General features: G+C 38.8%; 3 protein-coding genes across 8 annotated transcripts; 2 read left to right on the top strand and 1 right to left on the bottom strand.

The window, feature by feature from the left end:
* Positions 1-1,227: 1,227 nt before the first annotated feature.
* Positions 1,228-2,862, top strand: znf593 (zinc finger protein 593). Of its 2 annotated transcripts, XM_067480670.1 has the most exons (4): positions 1,228-1,291; positions 1,636-1,838; positions 2,182-2,244; positions 2,475-2,862. In XM_067480670.1, exons 2-4 carry the CDS (start codon positions 1,639-1,641, stop codon positions 2,599-2,601), a joined length of 390 nt encoding a protein of 129 aa, XP_067336771.1. In that variant the 5' UTR covers positions 1,228-1,291; positions 1,636-1,638; the 3' UTR covers positions 2,602-2,862. The 2 variants fall into 2 exon arrangements, with proteins under 2 accessions (XP_067336771.1, XP_067336770.1); XM_067480669.1 differs by lacking the exon at positions 1,228-1,291 and having other exon boundaries at positions 1,305-1,838.
* A 2,463-nt stretch (positions 2,863-5,325) lies between these two features.
* Positions 5,326-11,053, top strand: selenon (selenoprotein N). Its single transcript, XM_067479002.1, has 12 exons — positions 5,326-5,753; positions 6,379-6,496; positions 6,604-6,734; positions 7,153-7,365; positions 7,458-7,582; positions 7,951-8,088; positions 8,177-8,258; positions 8,471-8,659; positions 8,753-8,858; positions 9,432-9,544; positions 9,679-9,780; positions 9,900-11,053. Exons 1-12 carry the CDS (start codon positions 5,565-5,567, stop codon positions 10,065-10,067), a joined length of 1,674 nt encoding a protein of 557 aa, XP_067335103.1. The 5' UTR covers positions 5,326-5,564; the 3' UTR covers positions 10,068-11,053.
* Positions 11,054-11,429: 376 nt separating this feature from the next.
* Positions 11,430-21,365, bottom strand: si:ch211-15d5.11 (oxidation resistance protein 1). Of its 5 annotated transcripts, none has more exons than XM_067478997.1 (16): positions 21,209-21,365; positions 20,254-20,476; positions 19,485-19,681; positions 19,135-19,214; positions 18,159-18,293; positions 17,542-17,709; positions 16,586-16,717; positions 16,323-16,507; positions 15,865-16,238; positions 15,627-15,786; positions 14,360-14,543; positions 14,089-14,205; positions 12,941-13,093; positions 12,742-12,837; positions 12,567-12,640; positions 11,430-12,442 (listed from the first exon to the last, which is right to left on the bottom strand). In XM_067478997.1, exons 2-16 carry the CDS (start codon positions 20,352-20,354, stop codon positions 12,307-12,309), a joined length of 2,292 nt encoding a protein of 763 aa, XP_067335098.1. In that variant the 5' UTR covers positions 20,355-20,476; positions 21,209-21,365; the 3' UTR covers positions 11,430-12,306. The 5 variants fall into 5 exon arrangements, with proteins under 5 accessions (XP_067335098.1, XP_067335099.1, XP_067335100.1 ...); XM_067478998.1 differs by lacking the exon at positions 21,209-21,365 and adding an exon at positions 20,851-20,871; XM_067478999.1 differs by lacking the exon at positions 18,159-18,293.
* Positions 21,366-21,444: the final 79 nt, after the last annotated feature.

The raw sequence follows: 21,444 nt of genomic DNA, 5'->3' as shown, positions 1-21,444 counted from the left end.
GTAGGTATTTTAAAGCGCCATCTAGTGACAGTCGTGTAGTGTTAACGTTGACAGACGTTCTTGCCTGGTCAAATATATTATCTTGATGAATAAAAATACAATTCTTTAAAAAATTACAATAGATACACTTTTGTTTCAGGTTTCCACACATTTGATGTATTGTATATTCATTTCCGTACAGTCTGTTATACACCTATGATGAAATTAAGCACAAATGACCACAAATGAGCCAAAAGCCAAAGCAAATGGCTTTTGGGTCATTTGTGGTTTTAAAAGACTAAAACGATTATTTTAATAAAAACAGTGTTGCAGACTAGTAATCTGTCGAAAACCTAATGGATTAAATGACTAATCCTTGCGGTTCTACAATTTAATATTTTTTGGACCACAAACGCGTCCATCGAAATGATGGTGGAATTTCCGAAGAGCACGAAAAGGTAACATGTCACGTAGCTCGACAGACGCTCCACAGAGAATAATATCAATTGACACAGAGGAAATGTACAATTCATTTAGACCAGACACTGTGAAATCGTGTTGTTAGATTTTCTCTTGTAGCCTACTTTAAATCTGAAGTACTCATTCCTTGAGCGATGTATTTGCATCTCACTTTATACATGTACATAACAGTACTGTGCATTTTACCTAAATTGTTTATTCCTTTAGATTAAAATGTATCTATTTCTACATGTATATGGGCTCAACAATAGAGCTATATACATATATATATAGAGACGATACGAGAAACTAAATCATGTATTATTTTAAAAAATAATGCCAAAATCTGTTTTAATCGGTAATTGTTGTTTTTTATTTTTAAAATTTCTCGAAATTAACAAATCAAAGTATTAATCAAATCAATTAATCAATACAATTATTAAACTATTGTACAGATTAAGAAAAAGCATTTGCAATTCTTTAGCTCCACCTCAACTATTAATAACCGTGAACTGCCGCTGACAGAAATACAGCAAGACAATTAGAAAAGCACACCATATAAATATATCAGTCACTGGCCTACTTTTTCCATTTAATGCTTTCAGTTTCTGGTCATGCTTACAACTAACATTTTTAATGCAGTACGTTTATTACTGCTTAATATGTAATGTGCACCTTTTATGTCTGAGTAAAAGTTTGGTAACTAGACATATAATCTTTTATAATTTATTCAATTGCATGATTTATTTTTCTGTTTTAATTGCATTTGGCGCCCCCCACTGGTAAATCCGCTTATTTAACTTTTCTCTTGACCCGGAAATGAAATGAGCTTTTTTGGCCACGTGTGTGGAAGGTAAGCAAAGTCTTGAAATGGTTCTGTTTAAGGGGTTTTAGAAATACATCTGTCATGTCCCAAGTTGTCTTGAGCTGAGAATTGATTTAGCACCAGATTGCTTGCCCCGTTAGATCTGAGTTGGTGACAGCGACACAAAATAGCCAGTTCGTTGTTAAAACTTTAAGTTCGTGTGGGAACTATTTGTACTGCACTTCTAAACACTGGTTTTAATCGAAATTAAGCGCCGACTTTATCGCGTTTTGTCACAAGATACAAGTATTCACTATCCCGGTAGCTGCACACCTGATACTTGTCTACAAACAAATTTACGGAGTATCTGTGCTTATCCTTGTTTCAACTAGAACATGGCGAAGTCCAAACAAAAAGGAAATCACAAAAGCGACAAGAAGAAGCACATCGCAAAAACATGGAAGACAAAGCGCAGGACCAAAGACTTGGACCAGATCCACTCCGACATGAAGCCTGAAACCGCGGCCAAGCTACTGCATCAGGATGTGGACTACGATGTGACTGGATGTGCACAACACTACTGCTTACACTGCGCGTAAGTTTATCCCTGTTTGGCATTAAAATTATCAATAGAAAATGTAGATGAGCTGAATTGGGTGCATGTGTAAAGTTTTTGTCTCTCTATCTTGCACTGTCAAATACTATTACAAGCATTTGTTATTGTTGACAATGATGATGAAATTGGAAATAGATTTTGTTTTAATGTTCCACATGCAGAAAATAAGAGATTTACTGTCACATCAGACAAATGGAAAAACAAATCTTGAGGAAACTAAGTAAAAAACATTATTCTGTGCAACATAAATATATGTATCTCTTTCGTTTGCTCAGTGAGCTTAAACTTTTTTAATAACACAGTGGAACATTATGTCTTGCAGGAGGTACTTTGTGGATATGAGATCCTTGAAAGAGCACTTCAAAAGTAAAGTGCACAAAAGACGGTAAGACCTCTATTATGTAACTGGGTGTGCAGTCACACGTTTTGCTGACATTTATCTTAAATTCTGCACCATTGGTGTGCATATATATATATATATATATATATATATATATATATATATATATATATATATATATATATATATATATATATATATATATATATAAAAATGTGTGGTATGATTTAGTCTTTCTACAAGTATTATAGCTTACCTCTTCTTACTCCATCCAGCTTGAAACAGCTCAGGGAGGAACCCTACACCCAGGCAGAGGCAGAGAGAGCAGCAGGTATGGGCTCCTACATCCCTCCAAAAAAGGTTGAAGTGAAGACACAACCAATAGAAGAGGACATGGACTGAGAGCTTTCTACTTTAACCTATAAACTGATTGACCCAATAACAGAAGCGTTAATGACATGGATTATGCTTCTGTTGCCTCCTGCTGTCACAAATGCCATATGCATTGTAAATGCTCTTTGTGACAACTAATGTTAATATTATTTTTTCCTTTAGACTTCTGGTTATCACCAGAATCAGAAGACGTATGTATCATGTACCAGTGTTAATACAGAATATGTGTGGGACTGTGTGGAATGATAATAAATGACAAAATGGAGTGGATTCAGTCAGATTATATGTATACAGAACAACCCAGTGTTGTTATAACTATATTTCTCAGTCTGGGAACCACAGAGAAACCTAAGGGGTTTCATGATGACTTAATATACATGTTACTTTTGTCTTCTTTTTTTTTTAATTCTTTTTTTTTTTTTTTTACCAAGTCTGATAGTCAAACTAAACTGTTTTTTATTTTCCTTTTGTCATTTTTAATGAGAGGTTTTTGGGGCTGGTAAGTCAAGGTCTGAAACCAGGTTTACTTTTTTACTTCTGTGATTGTCTACAAATCAATCTGAGAAACATGAGCAGTTTTTTTGTGAAACTCGATGCAATTCATGCCCACAGTTATGTTGTAACTTGCAATAAGGACGCGCACATTTTAAGCACACAAACTTTCTTTAACTTAAGGGGATGCAAACTAGAAAGGTTGGAAACTGTAGGATTAGAAACTATTTTGTTTGGAGCTTAGGTTGCATGTCTAAGTAATACCGTAAGGTGGGTAGATACTTGCAAGTTGCTAAAATGTCTGCCTGTCTCTAAGGTGCAATTTTAGCCCATTATTGAAGCATAATTGGTCCAGTTTGCTTGGTCGTCTGCTATGTACAGCCTTCTTCATATTTGTCCACAGTTTTTCAAATGTATTGCAGAATGGACACTGGAAAGTCCACAGTAGGGAAGAATAAATGCAACCTGGTATCAGAAAAGGTTAAGCAGAGCTTCCTACCATCAGTCACAAAGCAAAAAAATTAAGAGACAGTGGATCCTTCAACACAGACAATGGTCCAAAGTACGAAAGTAAAGTCAATTCAGGAACAGATAAACAGAAAATAAGTTGAACAAGTCCGTCTGCATACAGGGTTTGTTACTTCTGGTAATGAAATAACGTGTAGTTAAATGTGCATTAAATATTATGTTGTTGAAAAAATTATTTGCTTTACTCTTTTTGCTTTTTCAACATAAGTGATTCAACTTTTTTACTCAACTGTATATGCACCTTTAAAGGATAATTGATTCATACACATTACAGATAACAACCAATACAGCTGGGGATGTTAATTGCTTACAGCGCCCTATCTCAGTGCAGAAAATTAGGCTATACCTAAAATGTGATTATGGTGAATAAATTAGGACTTAGTTGTCATTAAGGGCAGCCCACTAGAAACAAAGCCTTCACTCCAGCTGGTAGACACGAAGTTAGAAAATGTGATGACAGAATCTTTTGGCAAAGAAACGTATAATTTAAGATTGTTAGCAGACATTCCTGGGATGGACAAGGCGACCAATGGCCCAGCTGCTAATTTCTTCCAAGTTAGAAACGACATAGACAATAACATCCTGTCACCACTTTCAAAATAAGACTAACCTTGCTCAGTTCAAACTAGTGTATCAGGGAGAATCCTCCACATCTGTGTTTTAGGCTAAATAAAGAATAAATAAATAAAGAATTTAAATTAATGCTGAAAATTAAAAAAAAATAAAATCTTAGAAATACATTTATATTTTCCAAATGTAAGTAAAGGATATGAGGAGGTCATTCTGCTGGTAGCAGCACTTTTACTTGTGAATTGAGTTAACACTTTTGTTAGAAGAACATGCTGTAAAATATATTTTAAGTACAGATATTGATTGATATTAGATTGTCAAGTATCGCCATTGACAATTAAATATCAGTCATTAGATATTGATTTTTCCAGGTGCCAGTCTGACAGTTGTCCATTAAAAAAAAGTTTGTGAAAATTTTTAATGCTATTGAGTTTAATTATGTCAAGGTGGATGCCAAGTTTGCTCCAGAGTTTTTGACGCTGAGTCTCTTAAGTAGAATGTTTTCAAAAAACGGGGTTGTTAATAATGTACAAATCTACGTAAATAACTCCTGTAAAAAAATTCCTTTAGCATTCATTCAATTCATTCATTTAGCATTTTATTTAAAAAAATAAAAAAACAACAATTTTAATTGCATTTTCAGAATTTCCCTTTAATTGGTGGCAACTGAAAAGCAACTGTTGCTGGATTTTATACAGTGACATGAAAAGGAGAATATCTACATTACATTTACAAAAAACAAAATTGTGAACTAATTTTATATTCAAGGAAAATTGTAACTTATTGAAAAAAATTAACTAGGACCAAAGGTCTTTGTTAGCCTAATTTTAACTATTTCATATACTTCCAGATGGTTAATCCATACAATTCCATTAGTGTATTTTATTTTTGCTGGGGAGTTGCAACATCACCAAGCTGTTAAACGCCAGTGAGCAACAAATAATTTTTCTCTGAATTGCAGTAGAGTAAAACGAGCCTAACATTAATTAAAAATACTGGAGTCAAAGATAAGTGCAGTAATCCTGAGGAGCATAAAGGATCTGCTTTGCACCACTGTAATGCGGCGTGATTTTATTTTGACACACGAAGCGCCAAACATCCGGTTTGTCCTGTCGATGTGTTGCTGGGGTGGCGCATCTTAACCACATCCATATAGTTGTGGATTGTGGGAAATAAGAAATCTGTGCTGCTAGCTAACGTCTGTCGGCAGTAGACAGAGAGTGCGCGGAGGAAAAGACGCGACATCCTCGGCAGAAGAACTACAGAACTGTCGGTAGATTCTCCCCACTTTAAAGACACACGTACAGTGAGGGTTTATTGTCGTTTTTGCACGTTATCCCATGACCATGCCCTCGTCCAAATAGCCTCGGTGGGAGTCGAGGATGGCAGCGGACGTGGATAAAAGAACCCCTGAGAATCAAAGCAACATTTCGCCACAGAAAAAGGATCGGAGTACGGGATGGGGATCCTGGATCTACCGGGGGTTGTGGACCTTGTTGCTAGTCGGTGCTGTTCCTCTTCTCGGTTTCGGGATCAAGTATTACCAAGACGCCCTGCTCCTCAAACGCCATGTAAGATCCATATCTGTAATAACATTTCATACTTTAGTAGAGATCTCCGTCATACAGCATCTAAATCATTGTTCACTAACATTTATTTCTGTCCATAGAAAGTTGGCCTTCTTCTGCAAGGTTTGATTGCTGATTACTTTATTATTGTCCCCAAAATCAAATGTTTAAATATTTGCAGGCGTCCTTGCTTTTAAGCACACATCTGCAGTTTTCCACACCCTGGCGTTTTATTAGATGGGGGTGGGTTTATGCTCCAGCTGTTAAAACTGAACCTCCTCACTTTGACTTCAGAGGGTCTCCGAGTTGTTCCTCTGCCCCCTCCCTCCTTTCCCTCCATTGTATAGACGCTAGTAGGCACGCATCTGTCTGAGAAAGGGTGGTCTGACAAATGCATGCAAAGCATCTGTGGCCTCTGGGCTGATCTTTAACCCGACAGGACTGCTGAGGTTAAACAAATCCCGAGACTTAAGAAACGCACAACTCAGTAGTACTGTGTCATATTTGTGTCGCGTACAATGCAATGAGTCGCTGTCCTAGTTTAGTTTGTTGTTTGCTACATTGAAAATCCTTCAAGCATGTGAAATGACAGAAAGAATGAAGGCTAATGCATTTGTGCCTCCAACAGGAAGAGAGTGTCCGAACTCTGGGTGCAGAGGGGCTTTTTCTTTTCTCCTCCTTAGACACAGACCATGATCTCTTTCTCAGTCCGGAGGAGTTTAAACCTATTGCTGAGAAACTCACAGGTACATTTCTTTCTTCTTCTCGTTTTGTTCATCACCTTCTCCTCCGTAATCTTCTCCTCCGTAGTTGTTTGTCACGTGTAACCCAACGTCGTTTGTGGTTCGCTTAGGGATCACACCCCCCGTGGATTATGAGGAGGACGTGATCCATGACCCCAATGGAGAGACTTTGACCTTAGAGGCCAAAATGCAGCCTCTGCTGCTGGACTCTATGACTAAAAGCAAGGATGGTTTCCTCGGGGTAAGACAACAAAAAACTCAGGTGTTTCTCATACAGATGGGCATATTGATCTTTTTCTTCTATAAACATAGGAGTCACAGAAGAGCCAGGACTAATGCATCAACAGTGACTGTAGTTTCTGAAAGGTTGGATAGTGTTTGGTAAATACATTTAGCCTCTGGAATAATCATTATTTAAAATATTGTAATATCTGTTCTCACTCTGTTTGAGTCAGCACTTTGTGACTGCAGCTCATTCAAAATGTGTAAGCAACAAAAAGATGAATCAACAATGAGAAAACAGGGACTTAACTGATTATCTTGGACGGATTACATTGCGGTTTACAGGTTTTCAAGAAGGTTTCTGCTCATTTTAGATTCAAGCACTTGCCATTTGGAAATTGATTTAATCTCAGTTTTTCTTCCACTGCTTGTTGCAGGTTTCTCACAGCTCTCTGAGTGGGCTACGGTCGTGGAAGAGCCCCTCTGTGCCTTCTTCATCCTTCTCTGCTGGACAGTTCAGGGTTTTCTTACCCCCAAAGAACAAGGGCGAAGTGGGAGACACGTGGTGGGTGATTCCTAGTGAGCTCAACATCTTCACTGGGTACCTGCCTAACAATCGGTACCACCCTCCCACACCCAAAGGCAAAGAGGTATCCTGAAAACATGGTGTCTTAGTCCAGGAGTAGGATTTGGCTGTGTGAGACTGTGATAAGCTGTATTCTTTCTTCTTATCCCACTGCAGGTCCTCATCCACTCTTTGTTGAGTATGTTCCACCCTCGGCCCTTCATCAAAACCCGTTTTGCTCCTCAGGGTGCAGTCGCCTGCATTCGTGCCAGCAATGACTTTTATTATGACATTGCCTTCAGGTGAGGAGGAATCATAGTGGTGCTTATTCATCTATTAGCCCATTAACTTTGAAATCATGCATACTTTTTGTTAGTGCTGGCTTATAGCCAGAGCGTACCATGAATTCTTTGATTAATGTCTGGCAGGCAGCCATTGCTTTTGCTTTTAAATCAGCACGCGGTGACAGAAATGTAAGATTCACTCAATTAAACTGTTTTCGTGGTGTTCCTGCTGCAGTAAAATAAATTCCATTACTGTCTGTAAGGTTTGCAATCAATCTCAGTAGGTGGTTTGCTTTGGAAAATAGTCAGTGGTAAAATACAGAATTTGGTTTTGCTCTCCTAAATTTGCTTCAGCAGATATTTCAAATTTCTGTTCACATCTGCAGGATTCATGCTGAGTTCCAGCTCAATGATGTTCCCGACTTTCCTTTCTGGTTCACCCCAGGCCAGTTCACTGGTAACATTGTCCTCTCTAAAGACTCATCACATGTCCGCCGCTTTCACCTTTATGTCCCCAGTGACAGGTAAAACCTTAGAACCCAGTTTGTCTTGATGCTTTTGTTAGCTGGTGGAGTTTCAGTGTGAAAGTGCGATGTGTCTTGCTGAGACCAGGTCTCTGAATGTCGACATGGAATGGCTGTACGGGGCCAGTGAGAGCAGCAACATGGAGGTGGACATCGGATACCTGCCGCAGGTATGACTGAAGTGATGCGTTTGAGCCACATTAAATTTGTTCAGTCCAATGACTCATGTTTGTTTAGTCCAATAATAATAATTTATTCATTTATAACTGAATAAATAATTGGAGATTCTTTTTAAAATGTAGAATGTGGGTGTATGGGACAGCAATTTCTTCTGAAATTGCTCTGTCTTTTAAATAAAAGACACTCTTTTATGTGTCTGCAGTTAGAGCTGCAGTCCACAGGCCCATCCACTCCTTCCATCATCATGGATGAAAAGGGCAACATCATCGACAGTCGAGATGGCAGCCGTGAGCCGATTCAGTTTGTCTTTGAGGAAATCCACTGGACCTCAGAGATCAGTCAGCAAAAAGCTGCTCGGCGCATGGAGGTTACCCTCTACCCCTTCAAGAAGGTAAACATCCTCATTCTGATTGTTTCCTGTCATAGGCAAAAAGCATTTGGCTGTTTTCAACACATTGTTCTTTGTCATTTCTCTCCTTTGCAGGTGTCTTACCTTCCTTTTTCTGAGGCCTTTGAGCGAGCCGAAGCAGAGAAAAAGCTGGTTCATTCTATTCTGCTTTGGGGGGCATTAGACGACCAGTCCTGCTGAGGTGAGGTCATTAACAAGTGGTTGCATTCACAAAGTTTTATTCCATTAACGGCCTGTGAGAAAAGTAGGATCTGAATGTGAGACTCTTGGCAGCGTATCAGAAGCAACTGAAATATATTCCACATTATATCTGTTTCTTAGCAGTGAAGAAGTGCTTAATTATGGAATATTATGTTTTGGATTTTAAGAAGGATTTCACTTTTCGTCAAAAGTGAAGCTACAGTCAATAAAGTCAAGTTTCCAGACACTGGCTTTGCTCTGGAACATAAACCACAGAGATACTTTAAAACGAGACTGCATTGTATAACTCATAACTTGTATAATAAAGCAAAACACGATCTTCCCCCTATAAATGAAGAGTTAAATTCATTAGCAAAACTTTCTATTGTTCAATACGTACAGCCAAACATGTTGTTTTTTGTTTTTTTTAAGCAGCTCACAGTGGCTAATGTTCACTCACACTAGTTCAGTAATTTTAGCTAAACTGCTGTTTACCGTTGGAAAAAGCAGTTCTGATTTACATATTCAAAGTATTTCATGACTTGACTCCTGTCTCCGCTCTACACCCCTGTAGGTTCGGGGCGAACTCTCCGGGAGACCGTCCTGGAAAGTTCGCCCGTCCTGGCCCTGCTCAACCAGAGCTTCATCAGCAGCTGGTCTCTGGTCAAAGAGCTGGAGAACATGCAGGTGAGCCAAGAGACACCAAGAGACATCAGCCATTAATCAGCTATGAAAATGCCTAATCCTTTAATTACTATAAATAAAAGTCTTTCATTTTCTACTGCTACTTTAATTAAAGCCTAGTTTTTGTCTTTCATCAGGCTGATGAACAGAACCCTTTGTTGAGTGAAAAGGCCCGCTTACATCTGGAGAAATACAACTTCCCTGTGGAGATGATGGTGGCACTGCCTAATGGAACCATTGTAAATATTTTTATACAATTGTCAAGCTATTTGAAACCAGTGCAGGAATGACAGACTCTGTCTAACCATTACAGTAGGGAAATTGTAAAGACTAATCTATTTCTTGTACATGCTTCTAGGTTCACCACATCAATGCCAACTTTTTCCTCGACCAGACGGCCATGAAACCAGAGGAGGAAGGAGCTACTTTCAGTTTCTCTGGGGGGTTTGAGGACCCCTCCACATCCACCTACATCAGCTTCCTGAAAGAGGGTTTAGAGAAAGCCAAGGAGTACTGGGCACAGTAATGCTTGTGTGATAGGGCTAGAGAGACTAAACTGCAGGAAATGATAATAGTTCCTCTGGGTTAATCCGGGACAAGAAAAATCCTCTGACCTTCCGATGTAGAGAAGCTTTCTCATCTGTAATGGCAGCTGAATAAGGTTTTTGCCTTCTTTTCTCTTTGTTACTATTTATTTAGCTGTCTCTTGGTCAGAAATGGAAGTTTTATATACAGTATTTGCATTGTGACAAACCGTACACATACTGTACGGTTGGTATCAATATAGTATATTTTATTGGAGTACAAAGACCTTGCACTGAGCAGTAACAACTGTGGAAACCTTTAGATCTGCTCTCTCTGCTTGTAGCTGCTGATTTTTTGATGTAAAATGTAGACTTGACCATGCCTTCCAAAAGAAAAATGATCAAGCATCACAACACTGCGTAACATTAAATATTTTTCCTATGGTGTTGCATGTGCAATATTTAATGATTGAGAGATTTTTCCTGCAGCTGAGTGCACCCAGACGCAGTACTGTTGTCTCCAGTTGTGTTTCAGCAGTTTGTGAAGACTTTGCCTGAAAGCTCTCTTTGAGCTGGGCAACGCCTGATGTTCTTGCTGATGCTGCTGGAGGGAACACCCTTGTCTGACTCACGGGACACAAGCAGCAGGAAGAAAAAAAACACATAACTGGACTATTGAACATAACATTTAATAATTAAATTGCTTTCTTGTACTTTGAGTTATTATATATTTAGCAGTGTTTCTGTTTAGAGGTAGTTGGGACAAGACCAAAGAATATTATTTTTATGTGTGCAGCTGTTGAGCACAAAGAGGTTCAGTTGCAGGCTCCAATGGAACAAAATGGTTGTATCTTTGCCGTTTAGTTTAAAAGGCACATGATACTGTGTATTGTTGTTATCTTCTCCAGGCTCCAGTCAAAACAGTATTTGCCTATGTGTTTAGCTAAAAAGAAGAAAATTCCACTTATTTCAAAGGAAAAACAGACAATCTGGAGCTACTCTTTCACAATTTGACAAATTTTCACCTGAACATTTTCTTCTTCAAGTCTTAATTTCTGGTTGCGGTTTTAAAAAAAAACATAGAACCTGGGGATGAAGAAATCAACATTGTTGATTTAATAACAATGACTTTTGATACCATTAAATTGGAATGTGATTTTGTAAAAGTGTTTCACTTTTAAGTAACCATGTGTCTGTAGTCTTTAGGGGAAGTCCCTATAAGTCTGTAAATTACCAGTGGCATTTTTACAAAATTAAATAATACAGGGTTTGTACAAACGTTTTTTCTTTCCTTTTTCAAAATTTCTCTTCCTTCTGGTAACATTTAGCACATACTGCAAAGTGTAACAACAAATCATACAGAATTTCTTTTTCTAACTTTCACATTGTGCTTATTTTTATTAACTAATCTATAATAATGTACAATGTAAGCGCATTAGAGGAGGGTTCTGGATACAGCTGAATGACAAAATTGCATTGATTTGAAGTAATATTGGAGCTTTTTGTTTCACATTCATAAACCATAGTGGTGTATGAGTCAGCAAATGAAGTGTTCAGTCATAAATGAGGCTCTGAGGATCCATTGCAAGCACAGATGTTTCTCTGTTAAGATATTTTTCTCAAGTGTTCTTATAGTATTAATTAATGCTGTCTATTATACTAAATGGCAAAACTTCATTACATTAACAGTTCTGAGGAAAGAAAGCTAGTATTTCTGGGACTGTACAGGTGGAGTTAAGAAATCTATAAGACGGTGATTTTGTGTTTCAAAGATTCAGCATGAACTGACCAGTTACATAACAATGAGGATATGAAGTACCTATGATGGTACTGTAGGTGTACCACCATGTTCGGTTACTGATTCACATTAAGAGCAAAGTGCAGTCTCTGAGACACGTGTGCCACTCTATTCAAACCGGAGGACTCAAAAAAATTCCAGTTTCATAACAGTTCAGCACTATTCACTGCAGCAGACCTCAGGTTGGTTGCCAGACCCACAGTCCACTGTTAAAAACCCTACTGGGAGACAGCAAGCGTTTCAAGATCAGCCCATTTCAGTTGACTAAAATCCACAGCACTATATCACATAGACATATCCAGCAGTTTATAGTTAAGGTTTGTTTTTACATGGATGCTACCATGAAATGAGCAGGCAGCGGCATTTGTTTTTGCTCTCTTCATAAAGCTTATCGGTTGTGATGAGGTGAGTCAGGGAGAAACACTAGAGGTCACCCAATGTCCTCAGCTAAATGTCCACACCTCCAGCTCCATTACTCGGAAGTCGTCGTTGTCGGATAGGCAGCAGTTGTTGAAAGTTAAGCAGGGGCTGCTGCGACCCAGGTACAGATTCTCATCCAACCACAGACCAAAGTGACCACTGCAGGACAAACAGAGGAAAAGCATGTGAGCCTGTTTTGAAACTCAGTTTAACTGATATATCCATTATTGTTGTTCAAGTGAAAATGGAATGAAACAGAGAAAGTAGTGAAAAACAACATTACCTGCCTCCACCAATAGCAAAAGAGTCCAAGTCTCCTTTGATGAAAAAGGAGTTTTCTCCTGTCCATCGAAAGCACTGCAGAGACACAGACAGGAAGAAGAGGAAAGGAAAAAATGTATGGCTATCCATCACAGAGAACAAAACGCGCTACAGTAACACACTGTTAGTTGTCTCACCTTGAATCGAGGGTGCAACATGAAGAGGAAGGTTTCTCCTGTTCCATAGAACTTTTCACTGGGCCTCAGAGTGTGAGAGAGGAAGGCCCCAAATATCTAATGAACAAAAGTCACAACAGAACAATAACAAAACACAATTATAATAAAATACTTTACAACATCTGCAGTCAAATTATTATTTGACACAGAGTATTTCTACCTCATCGAGGGCATCCTTGATGACAATAAGAACAGGAGAGTCTGTAGAACTAAGTTTTCTGTAGAGGGATTTGAGGCTGGCGCCATGACGTGATGTGCTGTAAGCCAGCTGCCAGGTGTGGCCAACTGTCCTAGGGGGAAGCTCCTTAGATAACTGTAATAAGATAAAAGGAATAGGGACGAAAATTAATGAAATGAGATAAAAATGAAGGATTTCAACTATATTACCGGAGCCAGATCCTGACATCTAATGCTGAACACATACTGTAGGCACCATCCGTGTGTATGTGTGTGTATATTTTATTAATAAGGGCCACTAAATTAACATCTGTTTCAGTAACATCAGTGTATTCTGCTCTGTCTCAGGAGCAGGTGCACCAGCTGTTCCTAAATTTATTTTAGTGAAGCTGTAGCATTAAAAAAGGAATAAATAAAAATCAGGCTGCACCTCACAAACCAGCTCTGATTCTTGGTGTTAACAGTATTCATTCAACTTATTTCCTAATATTACCATGACATCATTAGGATACAAAGAACCATAACCGATTATAATCACTATTTGTTACGTGTAAATTGACATAGATATACATATGGTATTGGCAGAAAACAGCATTCATAAACACAGTACACTTCAATTTTAATTTCGCTGCCTTCTATAACTAAATCTACACTCTTGGACTTAATTGAAATAAATATTCTAGACTAACTAGAAGTTCACACTGACAGCTGGTGTTGCTGTCTCCAGCCTGCAGACTAGATATTTGGAATGGGCATTAAGAATTATTTTTTGAGTCTAAAATTATAGAGACATATAAAGTCGATTATTTCCATAATTGTGATGTAAAATGTGCTGGTGGAACAATGGAAAGATAGCTTTATGCCACATAATGAGCACTTGCTTTACTTGTCTAACTAAGTAAAATCACAACACATTTGACTTCGTTTTGCTGAATCTTTCGCTGTCATGTCATCCACCTGCCTATTCACTCACAGGGAAACTGTTCCATTTCTGTATTATGTAAAAAGTAAATGGCTCAAAAATACATATAGTAATTTACTGAATTATTTAAATAATCGATTATTCATGCACATCTCTACCGGATATGTGTGTTGGGTTTGTGTGCTGAACGCTGTTTGCACGTCACTCACCTCTCTTACATGTGAGGTTTCCAAAATGTGGCTGCTCTCTACAATATTACTGAGCCCTTCAGGATCCCTGTCAATGACCAGGGTTGGCTTCTCCCCACTATCTTCCATTAACACCATCTGCAAAAATAACAATAAATACATAAAAACACGACCCCATCTGTTCTGAGACATCAAGATGCATTCAATTTATTTTTGTCTGTTTCCATCTGTAGTAACTCTTTAGGGAGGAACACTTCATTCTCCAGTATTATATTTAAGTGAGTGCACTCACCTCCCAGTCGTCTCCTGAGCTGTGGTGCATTTGTAACACCTCTCCTTCATTCTCTTTCTCATCCTCTTCATCCTCGATGAGTACAAACTCTTCATCACGGTCCGCCTCTCCCTCCTCCTCCCCTCCCTCAAATATGCACAAGTCTGGTCGACATTGTGTTAGGTAGGCATACAGCTTGTCAGAGCTACAGAGGGAAAATAATGAGGTCACTCAAAGACTGAAATGACAAACAGCTGTGTCTAAATGGTGGAAATGTTTTTTAGGAATAAATTCTTAAATCAGTAACTCTGTCCTAATGCCATACACATACCATTTTAGAAAGAAAGCTTCATTAAAATGTCAGAGTTTTAACTGAGTTTTCATGTATTTTAAGATAGTTCACCACCTTGGAGAGGATCACTGAGTACAAGAACAACTGGTTGGTAGGGTGTAATATTTAACTCACAGTGGTGAAAGAAATATTTTAATTATTTAATAAAGTAATAGTAGCAAAACCACAGTATAAAATTACTCCATCAAGAGAAACACTGTTTTGTACTGTGCTGTACTGTTCTTTGTAAACTAGTCACACGCTTTATAGGTAAAAAGCTTCATATGAACACCAACTATTAACTGTAGCCACTCAATGAAACTCAACTACACATACGTCACTTATAGCACAATTATAGTTTGGATGCCACGTTTATCCACTAACAGTGATCATAGGTAACTACTGGTAACTGTTGACAAATCCCTTTGTATCTCTACTGATGTCAAAGTAATATTAGTGTTTTGATAATGTTCACTTAGTGATGAGACATGAGATAAGCAGTAAATATTCAACTGAAATTATCAGTATAATCATCCACAATATTATGATTAAATGGTTATTTTAAACTGGGATTGACTGGTGTGTCATCAATTTATGTAAAACCAACTTAACAAAATATAAACACCTTAAACTGATTGTACTGAAAGCCATCATGTTGAGTCTCATGTATTCTATGAAAACAGCCGTTGGGTTTAGATAGAAACCCTGAATTATAAATGGGATTCGTTGGGTTTAAAGCAATTCAGCATTTAGGCAGAGGAAGTCTAATGAAAAATGCTAATCATTAGGTGAATTAGGGGAAATTTCGATGATCCAGTGTTTTAGAAGCGTGACTTATACTAAAAATGAAAAATACCTCTCGTGAGTTTCTCAACTTTATGGAAGAACAATACCAAATTATTGTTGGAGGCATTTTAAAATCACCCGTATTTGGACAGATTTCATTAGATATGGTACCTTTCTTGGGAAAGGGCAAGCAAGGCATCCTTTGGGGGTAAAGTTTTGGCTGACCCCAGATGAAGACCTCCTACAGCTTTTGTTTTTCCTGCAGATGGCTGAAACTTCAGCTGCACAAACATCAAACTCCCAGGACTACCTGCTGGTAACTTTTGAGGAACTAGAAAATATGAAGAAAATTCTTAGTTATGGTAATGTTTATAATAACAGTGAAAAAAATGTTGTCTATTAATGTTACCTGCAGTCTGACTTTTGACATTAGACTTCTCAGTTTTGTTGGCGTGCAGCAGCATCGCTTTCACCCTACTCTCTGCTTCTTGACCTCCACAGCAGAAGCTGGCAGCACTGCTAAGAACAGCTGCTCCCAGACCCCCTACTGACGCCTCAGACAGCATCTCCAAAGGGCTGTTATCAAGCTCCGACTCTGCCTCCGCCATGTCTTTGCTTTCTGCTTCGTCCTCTTCAGAAAAGTCTTTAGTCAGGCCCAGACCCAGACTGAGCAAATCTGATGAAACTGCAGACACAGAAGCTAGAACTGACTCCTCCTTGTAGTTTGGGAAGCTGCCTGCTTGGCTTTTGGTGGTTTTCCGAAAAAAATTCTTTCCTTTTTTCCTAGAAAAAAAAAAAATAAAATAAAACTCTAGCACTGACTTTTCATTCGAATGTGTGTCTTTTGTTAAGTAAATGATTTCTGACCTCTGCTGGGAGGTGCTGAAGTGAACATGTGAGATGTCAGAGGAGAAGGAGACAGACGCCAAGCTGTCAACAGAACATGACAGCAGGTACTCCTCACACCCATGCTCCTTGACCAGAGCAAGTGTTTTACACGGGTCAAAGAAGATCTTGTTAGAGGTAACCAACAGGATGCCAGAAACCACACCCTGACAGAGAGAGAATTAGTTTTTATAGCCTACAAATGTCTACAAGGGTGAAAATTTAACATGAATGTCCACGCTTACCTTTCGGTCTGTGATGTAGCGGCAGAATAGTTTGAGGCATGGCATGGCCTCTGGTCCCTCTCCTTCACAGCACTCTGGTGGCAGAGCCAATAAGCAGAGCTGTCCATCAGGCAGAGGTACGGCCTCCACATCCTTTCATCAACAAACATTGTATCAATGTTCATAAAAATCTCACTCTATTGTTCTCACATGATTTATCATTCTGCCTCATGGATACTGTGACATAGTACATCTACCCTGAAGGTTTGTGATTAAATGTTTACTCATGTTTAAGTACTCAACGCACACCCTTGCTTTGAGTACTTAAACGTGTACTTCAACACCTATTAGTGTTAACGTCACAAAGAAAATAATTATAGAGCTCAGTCACTGTCACTGACTATATCACTTTATTTTAGAAACTAAACTCTTCTAAACATGCACAAACCACTGAGTAATATTTTCTGTCTCCCCAAATTGACTCTGTGCAGCAATGTTTTGTTTACTGTCTTGTTTCTTTCCATGCTAACATCTTGTTCATTTGTGCTCAACTGATCTATTAAAAATTGTGCTCTGCTCATTTTTTGTTACCATAACTATCAAATACCTATAAAATGCTGGAAAGAATCTGTCATAACTTTCTGAATACTGTCATGTCAAAATTGTATTTAGCGTAGTGATTTCATTTTTCAGAATGCAATTCTGAAATTCACCCAACAATAAAACATTTATAAAAGTAAAACATTGTTTTTTTATTTTTTGGAATTTCTTAAACTCACAAAAAACAGTGATTAAGCTGGCTCTTCTAACCAAGTACCTATTGAAGTATAAGGTAGTATAAAAAAAGAATAAATTGTAAAGTAAAATATGTGTATAAGTTACTTTGGACAAGTGTTCTTCACTTAAATTATAAGTGAAGTGAGTCTACGCTAAACTCCTGAACCTACAGTGAAGGCAGTTGTGTTTTCATTACTTACCAGTAGTTTGTCATATTCTGCTTCTGGTGAGGGGGAGTGAGGTGGAGCAGAAAGCATATCTAAAGTGACTTCAGCCTTTTCCCTTAGCTTCTCTTTAGGGTCTAAGTTCAGCTCTGGTTGAGACGATCCATGACTGGTGGAAGTGTTTTTCCCCTTCAGGACTACCAGCTGTGTCAGAGTAGAAGCCATGATAAGAATAGCTCTGACACTGAAATAAATACAGCCCAGTGACAAAGTGACTACTTCCTCTTTCTACACCCCTGCATTTCCCCACTTATCTTATTTCTGCTTCACATTCTAGCTCCTATGACACTTGAGGGCTGTGGATAAGGTGCTAAAAACATTGTTTTACAGTTTCAATTATTCCCATTCTTGGCATTAAATGAATAATGACAATACATATCGATTACATCATCTGAGTCTGCTCATTAGAACAGGTTTGGCGTGCAGCAACATACTTTCTGCTTCCAAATATTTATGGACAGACAGGGGAAAGGTTTTGTTTTGCATGTCAAATCCAGTTAGCAACAGCAGTCAAATTTCTAGCCTCCAGTCCCACGTAATATACACACTTATCACATGTCAGGAGCCATCATGTGCTTACAGCTGACTTTTACCTCTCTGGGGATGAGAGCAGATGGAGAGGACGCATTTGTGGAGGTATAGTGGCCGGTTTTACTCCCATCTATGGAGAATGTACTATTACTGTTAAACTGAGATGAGACGCTAAATATCCTGTCCCCAGGAACACCCTAAAAGACAATCAAGAGAAAGTCTATCATTAGAGTGCCAGATCTAAACTTGAGATGTCAATATTCATTATTTCTGAATAGGTTTTCTGGAAGCAGTGACATTTTTCAAACTGAAGAGAATCTGCTTTTACTGTAATCTCTACATATGCTTTGGGAGAGTCGTCCAAAATTTGAAAATTCCCCTCAATGCAATTACGGTTCAATACGATTTCACCAATTCAACAAAATGGTTGTGGTTTTTTTGGCTGTGTCTGTAAATGTGTGCCACTGTCACAACGAAACAATGAGAAACAACAATGACAAAAAGAAGAGGAAGAGGTGAATAGGAAGACAATAAAACATTACAACATTATTATAAAGACATTTTCCAAGCAACTGTCAAAACAATCCGGGGAGAGAATCTAGTAATAAGGATTACCACCCTTTCCAGATTCGTGGTAACACAGAGCCAAATCACTGACAGACACAAATAAACACAGAATTCAATTTTAACAATTTAGTAGCAAAGTCAAACCACAGCTGACAAATACCTTAGAATAAACGTCTGAAAATGCATTCCTTTGGCTGTTTTTGTTGAAGAGACTCTGAAACAGACTCCCCATGGTGTTAGCTGTGAACACTCTGACACTCATCTCTGAACTTTGAACACCTTATCAAACTATTCTAGGACTATAAATTGTGACCAGTCACCAGCAATATACATACATGCAGCTATCCATGTTTGTGGCTTCGCAACTTCCCATTTCTCTCACCTATTCCCAAACCTGTGCTCCTGTCCTCCTGCTGTGCACAAGAGACTAAATTAGGTCTAGATAGTCAATAACAAAAACATGTGACTCACTGTACTGCTTGTGCTGTCATTTGACAATCCACCCATAGATTCTTGTTTCACTGCAGTATTGTTCACATCCCATGAAGTCCCTGTAATGAAATAAAAAAACACAGTCCATATGAAATTAAGGAAGCACTACTTTATTATAATTTCCTCATAGGATCAGGCAACCAGCCACTAAAGTGCATATTCCTGCTACTCACATTTATGATGTATGAAAATAACTTTATGCAAAGACATAAAATTGCTAACAGGCTCAGTATTAACACTATATCATATAAATTCATGGTCGGGTTTATCTTCTGTTTGATCCTAAAAGCCTGCACCCTGCTCAAGAACACCAAGCTGTGCCAAAGTACCTTGTAGGTAGTACTGTCGCAGTTTGGGGTTTCTGATGTGTGGGATATGGCTACGAGGTCGACCCACAATCGGTTGATGCTGATGCTGGCTGCTGGATGCGGAGTCCTGGATTACTCGTCCCTGAGGTTGAGTCTCCCAGGGCCGCTTAGCAAACTGTGGAGGCTGAGAGATGCCAGGAGGGAGCTTAGAACCCAGCCTGGAAGAGAAAAACCAGATGAAATACCAATATTTTATCAGTATGCTTTATGAAGTATAATATACATCCATTTAACATACATACTGTATGTAGCTTTCAACCACATCTCAAACTCTTTATTAAGACTTCATCCTTTAGCCTTAGATTAGTTTGTTACATATACTGCTCCCAAAGGGCGAGAATCTATTTCAAAAGTTTTAGGGTGGAATATTCTTTAATAATGTGGATTAAAAGATTGAGTTTCTTCGAAGTGTGAATCATTTTACAGAGCAGCATTGACAGTCTAACCAAAGTTATTTATAAGGGAGTGGGAGTTGACTACGCAGTGACAGAGGAAGTAAGTTCCTGGAAAGCTGCTGTAGCTGTCATCCACATGGTGCTCTGACAAAATGTGGATTTTGTATCGAAAACCACTCAAATTGTACAGTAGACAGGCACAAAATGGGCACCTTTTAATGAAAGACTGAGTTATTGAATGCCTAAATCTGAGAGGCAAATGCCAGCCAAACTTGTCACATGTCTGCTTTCTCCTTTGTTTTCTTTTCAGTAATCCACATATTTAGAGGCCTGACCTGCTCTTGACATTGCCAAAGTAGCTGGGCCTGGACTTGTCCCTCTCTGGCTTGTGGTCCATGGCTTCTAATGTCTCTGGTCCCTGCATAGACTGAGCCATTTTCTAGTTTTCTTCGGTCAGACAGTAGCAGCGGTGGCAGATGCAGAAAGATGAGGGGCTCAGCTGGCATCCCTCCTCCTCCTTTTATTCCCCATGCCCACGTTTTGCCCCAGTTACAGCACCTGCATCAGACAGCAAGTTAAAAAATATTGGATGAGTTTACAGGCATCGCCCGTGCAGAGATAAAAGCTTCACTGTATCTGCAGCCACATGACCCCATAAGGAAGTCAGCTAGACACTGAGCAGAGGAATGGAGCCAGCTATACAATGCAATTAAACTGTCAATCAATTCTTTAAATGGTTGTGTAAGTGCGTTTCCAATCAATGTATCTGAGCTTGTGGATTAAGCTTGTTGCTGATGTAGGAATATTTTCATTTCTGACTTAGTTCATATCTTATTGCTATGACTATAGAACAGGTCACATACTGCATTTTCTGACAATAGACAACGCTCAGCTGTATTTAGATATGAACTCAGACTATGTTCATTTCATACCATAAGAATCCATTAGGGTAAATCCTGCTATTTATGCATCTCACACAGCATTGCAAGGCTCACATCCCATGGGTGTCCGTCCTCTCTGAATTACCAGCAACAACATAAGCATAGCTCTGTCATGCAGCATTTAAATCATTTTAAGAGACAAACGACATGGTTCGAATTCCTAGCAATGTACAACATATTGCTTCCTGTAAATGATAAGTGTGCATGTATCACCGTATAGGAAGTAAGCATTTTAGTAGACATTACACAATGATCGAGACAGCCACGATGGCAAATGTTACATCAGCAGCTCGACAGAGACGAAGAATTTATAAGAGCAGCAGGTAAACTGAGCAGGATCTTTACTGACCCGTGTCTTGGCAAGGCATGTAGATGGGTGGCGGTCATATGAGCGCATCTTCATATTGCGGTGTTATGATATCACTGCAGGCAACAGTAACAAGTTCAACATTCAAGCTCCACCCTGCACTTAACGCGTTGACGCGCCGACTGTTACGACGGTTCCCACTCCCCGGAAGCGAACACGGCGAACCCGGAAGTAGGTATGAGCGAATCCTCTTGTCTTTTCCGAACTCTCTCGGTACG

Source organism: Channa argus, chromosome 16 (genome assembly GCF_033026475.1).
Source record: "Channa argus isolate prfri chromosome 16, Channa argus male v1.0, whole genome shotgun sequence".
NCBI lineage: Eukaryota > Metazoa > Chordata > Actinopteri > Anabantiformes > Channidae > Channa > Channa argus.
This window is presented reverse-complemented; position numbering and strand designations above follow the sequence as displayed.